Genomic DNA, 8,050 nt, shown 5'->3' with positions numbered 1-8,050 from the left:
TTTTGCCATTTTTGATGGGTATCTGAAAGTTAATTTTACTGTGATGCTGACGACTGCTGTGCCAATAAATATTGAAATGAAGCAGCCTACTGCTCGGTGCGTCACCGTTGCATTGTGGGAAATGTAGTATTGGTGCGTGTAAAAGATCTGCGGGCTGCCGGCTTGCTGCGGTCTGCGGGCCGGTTCTAATAATAAATCAAGATCATCCCAGGGGCCGTAAAAAACCTTCTCGCGGGCCGGATGTGGCCCGCGGGCCTTGACTCTGACATATGTGCTTTAGAGGATCTGAGGACCCATGCCAAATCTTTTCAGTCTCCTGCTGGGGAATAGGTTTTATCGTGCCCTCTTCATGACTGTCTTGGTGTGCTTGGACCATGTTAGTTTGTTGGTGATGTGGACACCAAGGAACTTGAAGCTCTCAACCTGCTCCACTACAGCCCTGTCGATGAGAATGGGGCGTGCTCGGTCCTCCTTTTCCTGTAGTCCACAATCATCTCCTTTGTCTTGATCACGTTGAGGGAGAGGTTGTTGTCCTGGCACCACACGTCCAGGTCTCTGACCTCCTCCCTATAGGCTGTCTCGTCGTTGTTGGTCATCAGGCCTACCACTGTTGTGTCATCGGCAAACTTAATGATGGTGTTGGAGTCGTGCCTGGCTGTGCAGTCATGAGTGAACAGGGAGTACAGGAGGTGATCATAATTGCAACTGAGCAACTACCCTTACCACCTGGGGGTGGCCCGTCAGGAAGTCCAGGATCCAGTTGCAGAGGAAGGTGTTTAGTCCCAGGGTCCTTAGCCTAGTGATGAGCTTTGAGGGCACTATGGTGTGGAATGCTGAGCTGTTGTCAATGAATAGCATTCTCACACAGGTGTTCCTTTTGTCCAGGTGGGAAAGGGCCGTGTGGAGTGCAATAGAGATTGCATCATCTGTGGATCTGTTGGGGTGGTATCCAAATTGAGTGGGTCTAGTGTTTCTGGGATGATGGTATTGATGTGAGCCATGACAAGCCTTTCAAAGCACTTCATGGCTACAGACATGACTGCTACGGGTCGATAGACATTTAGGAGGTTACCTTAGTGTTCTTGGGCAGGGACTATGGTGGTCTGCTTGAAACATGTTGGTATTACAGACTCAGACAGGGAGAGGTTGAAAATGTCAGTGAAGACACTTGCCAGTTGGTCAGCGCATGATCGAAGCACACCTGGTAATCCGTCTGGCCCTGCGGCCTTGTGAATGTTGACCTGTTGAAAGGTCTTACTCACATCGGCTGCAGAGAGCGTGATCACACAGTCATCCGGAACAGCTGATGCTCTCATGCATGTTTCAGTGTTACTTGCCTCGAAGTGAGCATGGAAGTAATTTAGCTTGTCTGGTAGGCTCGTGTCACTGGGCAACTCTCTGCTGTGCTTTCCTTTGTAGTCTGTAATAGTTTGCAAGCCCTGCCACATCTGACGAACGTGGGAGCCGGTGTAGTACGATTCGATCTTAGTCTTGTATTGACGCTTTGACTGTTTGATGGTTTGGTTACATTTAACTGTAACTCAGTAAAGTTGTAGAAATTGTTGCATGTTGCGTTTATATCTTTGTTCAGTATATTAATCTTATTGAATCCCATTAGCCTTGTCTTCCACAGTTCCCAGGAACCTGGGAGTCCCCTTCAGACATGCTGAACGTCTGGCCACTGGGAGGACTTATGAGAACAGGTGATTGTTGTTGGCACTATTATTATGTTTGTTGTTCTTGTTGTTGTTGAGGATATCTCTATGAAAATAGGACTGTACTTCCCCTCATGGCTAATGTACAGTATATGTATCCTCGGTTCTGGAAGGGCGTTTGAGGATGATGATTTGGTGGCTGTGATTGAACAAAGCCCCAACACGTCAGATACACGTACCAGGCTTCCTGCCCCCAGCCCAGTCACTGTGATGATAGACCCTGCCATTGATGAGACTCAGGAGACACAGCCCACTCCAGAAAACTCAGTCATAGCAGAGACCTACACTGAGCCCATCGAAGACACACAGGTCAGTATGTGTGTGTGTGTGGTGTGTGCGTGTGTATGCATGTGTGCTCGCGCGCGCGCGCGCGCGTGTGTGTGTGTGTGTGTGTATGTATGTATGTATGTATGTATGTAAAATCATGTCCAACATTTCCCACACATTGCCATGCCAAGATATTACAAATTCAGGAGTAGCAGCTGTCTGGATCCTCTCCACCTCAGGTTGACCCCTTCCAGGATGAAGAGAAAGACTGCAGCCTGTCTCACCCCAGCATCCAGCTGCAGTGTGTGGAGGACTGGGGGGGTGGAGGAGTATACGGACAATGCCAGGGCCAGGACTTTCTCCCTGAGCCCCCCTCTCTCACTCCTTCACCTTTCCGTTCCCCGTCTCCCTCCCCTCCTCCTGTGCGTGAGGAAAGCCTGCGCTCCTCCCTGACACTCCAGACCACTGAGCCCTGTGCCACGCCCGTCCGCCACAGCGTCAGCATCTCCCACGGTAACGCCCCCCTCCTCCTCTCCCACTGCGTCTCCCTAGGCCTCACTACCGTCGCCGTTGATGTTCACTTCTACCCAGCAGCTCTTGCGTCAGCCACCGCTGCCATGGCGACCGTGACAGCCGCCACACAGGTTAATGCTACCGCCGCTGCTGCTCCAGGGCCCCAGCTCAGCTCTCGATTAGCACAAGGTCAGGAGCATGACCAATCGGCTCCCAGCATGTGCCAGAGTAAGTAACTCGATAGAGGGAATGCCGGATGGAGAATTGGTTCCAACACAGATGTTGCAATTAGTCTCCACTTTGGACAGCTTGGCTGGATTGTTGGTTGTCTTCACGTGTCTCTCTGTGTTTATCAGCCTGTTTCCTCTGCCTTGATCTGACGCTGGTGTGGAGAATGTGTTTGTGTTGGAACCATCCACTGAAGACTATAGGACAACATCCTAAATGCACTACACATACTGTAGCACAGTCAGCTATAAACATGTCAACTACATAATGTCAATGTATTCTGTTTCTGTCCTTCATAAAGAAAAGTCATGAGATTTTCACTATTGATCATGTATATTATGGCTTCATTGTGTATTACAAATGTCAGTTACATAATGATGCTTGAGGCCTAAAATAATGCATTTATAGGAAGCAAAAACTAGAATATGTATAACTGCTTTCATAATCTTCTTTTACATGCCAATGTTTCTCTGCCTTGACTGAATATATGGCTCATTATATTTATATATACACTTTATAAACTCATTTGTGTCAAATACATTTTATCAGTTGAATATTCTACAATGAAAAAGCCAAGGAGAAAACAGCTGTGTAAAAAATATTGCAATCTTTGTTACTTTACACTTCCTAATCAGGTAATCCACAACCTCTCTCTGTTGCACCATAAACCGACTGTTATTTCTGTGCTGAAACCAAAGGAAGACGACGACAGGGCTTAACTTACTGTAAGTCCCAATTGACCTGAAATTTAATTTATCTGGATCAGTTCACTTTATGATCAGTGAAATGTCTATAACTTTCATGAATTTCCCTTTCCTTTGGTACTGCCATGAATTCTTTACTCTTAAATTAATGTGTTAAACTGAAAATTATATATTTTTTCCTGTATTTCTCATCTTATTTGTTTCAATAACATGTCCAGTATCAATTGTTGCTAACAAAAGTTAATGTATTTTTTTTTATTTTATCTTACATATTTATATTTGAGTGTATTAAATCAGTGAACTTATTACCTTTGTATGGGTGATAAAATGCCAACAAAAAATATTAAAAGTTATTTGACACAGATCTAACATTCACATACTGTGATAATTATATATTTTTTAAGTACTGTATCAAATGGATTTTTATTTACTCAACAATGGCCAAAAATAAAAAGGGAAATAATACTGCTCTATTGGTTTTTGTTTGGTAGCTTCTGCAAATATATAGTCAAATCAATTATCATAGCTATATCACTATGGATGTACTGTAATGTAGACCTAAATCAATGTCAAATAAACCTTATTACAGAGTGGATGGTTCCGGATGGATCCCACTTTCTCATACATAGGGCCGTTACTGAGCTAAGCAAGACCGCCTTTTCCTATTGTGCACCGGAGGCATGGAACCAGTGGAGGCTCCTCAAAGGAGGAAAGGGAGGACCATCCTCCTCAGTGAATTTCAAAAAAAATTGAAATGGATAACTTTTTAAAAAATGTTGCAATTTTTTAGATAAAACTATACTAAATATATTCACATCACAAAATAATTGATTAAAACAATGTTTTGCAATGAAGGTTTACAGTAGCCTCAACAGCACTCGGTAGGGTATCACCGTGGTGTTGCCGAAGGACAGTTAGTTTGGTTGACTTCAATACAAAACCTAGAAGGCGCATGGTTCTTATCCCCTTCCATAGTCTTACACAGTAATTATGAGAACATCCGGAGGACTACCTCCAACCTATCAGAGATCTTGCAGCATGAACTGACATTAATCTAGTACTGAAAGCATAAGCTACAGCTAGCTAGCACTGCAGTGCATAAAATGTGGTGAGTAGTTGACTCAAAGAGAGAGAAAGACAATAGTTGAACAGTTTGGAACAAATTCATTTCTTCAAAAAGGAAGGAGACGCGAGAGAGATTCATTTTTTTTCACATTCACTTTCACTTAGCCAGCTCTAGCTATGGCTATCCAACACTGGAGCGCTTCCAAGCCAAGATAAGCTTTTGGTTTTATTAATTTATTGCCACCGGGGCCCGCTGGTGTAACTGCTAAACTGCTTGCTTATTGTACAATGTACTTCATGATTGTAGCGGGTTAACTGCGTTATTTCTGGTAGCTATGTTGACTATGGCATTAGCTAATACGGTGACAATGATGTAGGCTGTGTGTAGCGTTTAGCGGTTATGATTCAAAGGTTTTTTTGCCTGGTCACAGGCAGATGATGTGTTGTGCAATCAAGTCCACAAGCAAAGGGAAAAGGTGAGAGGAGGAGAGTGCGTAGATGCAAGAAGGAATTATACAACGAGCAAAATGATCATGCTGTTTGTTGGTGGCTGCCATGAAAGTGAACTATGTTTGCAAACAGACCGAAACTGGGATAAACATAACTCGTTTGCAACTGTTGCACTAATGATTACACCCTAGATCAGCGAGATGCAGGCAAGAGTGTGCAAGGCAGTATTGAATGTGTCACTGTCTGTCACCATGATTACTCAAATTTCTCTCTCAACCTGTACACCTACGTTGTAAACTTTAATTCATAGGCTAGGTTGTAGCAACCTCATGATGGGAGAAGGGAAATTCATGTAGTAGCCTAAACCTATCGATGTTACATTGAGCTGGGTGAATGGATATGAATAATAGTCTTCCAGTATACTGTAATAGAAATAAGGCCACGCTCATAAAAAAAAAAGTATCGTCCTCCCTCCTCTTAAACGTCACCGACCACCACTGCATGGAACAGTCTGCAAAATACCCTTCACCTAGATGTAAACTCAGCAAAAAAAAGAAACGTCCCTTTTTCAGGACCATGTCTTTCAAAGATAATTCGTAAAAATCCAAATAACTTCACAGATCTTCATTGTAAAGGGTTTAAACACTGTTTCCTATGCTTGTTCAATGAACCATCAACAATTAATGAACATGCACCTGTGGAATGGTCGTTAAGACACTAACAGCTTACAGACGGTAGGCAATTAAGGTCACAGTTAGGACACTAAAGAGGCCTTTCTACTGACTCTGAAAAACACCAAAAGAAAGGGTCCCTGCCCAGGGTCCCTGCTCATCTGCGTGCACTTGCCTTAGGCATGCTGCAAGGAGGCATGAGGACTGCAGATGTGACCAGGGCAATAAATTGCAATGTCCATACCTTGAGAAGCTTAAGACAGCACTACAGGGAGACAGGACGGACAGCTGATCATCCTCGCCGTGGCAGACCACGTGTAACAACACCTGCACAGGATCGGTACATCCGAACATCACACCTGCGGGAAAGGTACACGATGGCAACAACTGCCCGAGTTACACCAGGAACGCACAATCCCATCATCAGTGCTCAGACTGTCTGCAATAGGCTGAGAAAGGCTGGACTGAGGGCTTGTAGGTCTGTTGTAAGGCAGGTACTCACCAGACATCACCGGCAACAACTTCGCCTATGGGCACAAACCCACCGTCGCTGGACCAGACAGGACTGGTAAAACGTGCTCTTCACTGACGAGTCACGGCTTTGTCTCACCAAGGGTGATGGTCGGATTCGCATTTATCGTTGAAGGAATGAGCGTTACACCGAGGCCTGTACTCTGGAGCGGGATCGATTTGGAGGTGGAGGGTATGTCATGGTCTGGGGCGGTGTGTCACCGCATCATCGGACTGAGCTTGTTGTCATTGCAGGAGATCTCAACACTGTGCGTTACAGGGAAGACATCCTCCTCCCTCATGTGGTACCCTTCCTGCAGGCTCATCCTGACTTGACCATCCAGCATGACAATGCCACCAGCCATACTGCTCGTTCTGTGTGTGATTTTCAGCAAGACAGGACTGTCAGTTTTCTGCCATGGCCAACGAAGAGCCCAGATCTCAATCCCATTGAGCACGTCTAGGACCTGTTGGATCGGAGGGTGAGGGCTAGGGCCATTCCCCCCCAGAAATGTATGGGAACTTGCAGGTGCCTTGGTGGATGAGTGGGGTAACATCTCACAGCAAGAACTGTCAAATCTGGTGCAGTCCATAAGGTGGAGATGCACTGCAGTACTTAATGCAGCTGGTGGCCACACCAGATACTGACTGTTACTTTTGATTTTGATCCCCCCTTTGTTCAGGGACACATTATTCAATTTCTGTTAGTCACATGTCTGTGGAATTGTTCAGTTTATGTCTCAGTTGTTTAATCTTATGTTCATACAAATATTTACATGTTAAATTTGATGCAAATATTGACAGTGAAAGGATGTTTCTTTTTTTGCCCGAGTTTACTAGTGCCCCTTAGTGAGTTTAAAACTCTGGTAAATGTTTTCTGTAGGCCGTGGTTTTGCGGTTTTTGTATTGTAAATTGTGTAATGTTGTATTGACTACTGCTGCTTTCTTGGCCTGTGTCTAAACGGGTTTTTGTTTTCTCGTGCATTTACATAGCCTATAGCAATGTTGCGCAACATGAGCTCATGGGATCTCATGAAGTGTTTGATTCGATTTTCGATTACATTTGCATTGATGTCAGAGTGATTAGACAGACACGAGTACTGAGTACCAGGCAGTTAGCAAGTTTGGTAGGCTAATAATGACCATCAGCAGCATCAGAGCTTGGAGAAGCCTAATTACCGTGACTAAACAGTTATGTGGAATTTGACTGCCTTCATGACAGCCGGTGTGGCAATAATATGGTTACCGCACAGCCCTAGATGCGATTACCTATCTTCCACAAGAAATTCCATCATTTGATGTTTTGCTGATGGTGGGACTTGATCCAGCAACCTTTCGGTTACTATCCCAACGCTCTAACCACTAGGCTACCTGCCACCCAGGTGGGTTGATATACAGAAAGGCCAAGTCCATGTTATGGCATGAACAGCGCAAATAAGCAAAGAGAAATGACAGTCCGTCATTACTTTAAGACATGAAGGTCAGTCAATCCGGAACATATCAAGAACTTTGAAAAATTCCTAAAGTGCAGATGCAAAAACCATCAAGCGCTATGATGAAACTGGCTATCATGATGACCACCACAGGAAAGGAAGACCCAGAGTTACCCCTGCTGCAGAGGATAAATTAATTAGAGTTAACTGCACCTCAGATTGCAGCCCAAATAAATGCTTCAGAGTTCAAGTAACAGACATCTCAACATCAACTGTTCAGAGGAGACTGCGTGAGTCAGGCCTTCATGGTCAAATTGCTGCAAAGAAACCACTACTAAAGGACACCAATAAGAAGAGACTTGCTTGGGCCAAGAAACACGAGCAATGCACATTAGACCGGTGGAAATCTGTCCTTTGGTCTGATGAGTCCAAATTTGAGATTTTTGGTTCCAACCGCTGTGGCTTGTGAGACGCAGAGAATGTGCCTGGATGAT

At 44.6% G+C, this 8,050-nt stretch overlaps 1 protein-coding gene across 1 annotated transcript in view; it reads left to right on the top strand.

The window, feature by feature from the left end:
- The window catches only part of LOC111974883 (uncharacterized), an 8,203-nt gene extending 5,379 nt beyond the window's left edge, over positions 1-2,824 (top strand). The window contains exons 3-5 of the mRNA XM_024002952.2: positions 1,634-1,703; positions 1,829-2,024; positions 2,222-2,824. Coding sequence (XP_023858720.1) covers positions 1,634-1,703; positions 1,829-2,024; positions 2,222-2,731 — 776 coding nt within the window. The 3' untranslated portion in view covers positions 2,732-2,824. The remainder of the gene's footprint in view (positions 1-1,633; positions 1,704-1,828; positions 2,025-2,221) is intronic.
- The last annotated feature ends 5,226 nt before the right edge of the window (positions 2,825-8,050 follow it).

This window comes from Salvelinus sp. IW2-2015, linkage group LG15 (genome assembly GCF_002910315.2).
Source record: "Salvelinus sp. IW2-2015 linkage group LG15, ASM291031v2, whole genome shotgun sequence".
NCBI classification, from domain to species: Eukaryota; Metazoa; Chordata; class Actinopteri; order Salmoniformes; family Salmonidae; genus Salvelinus; species Salvelinus sp. IW2-2015.
Note: the sequence above shows the minus strand (reverse complement) of the source record. Positions and strands in the feature narration are given on the sequence as shown.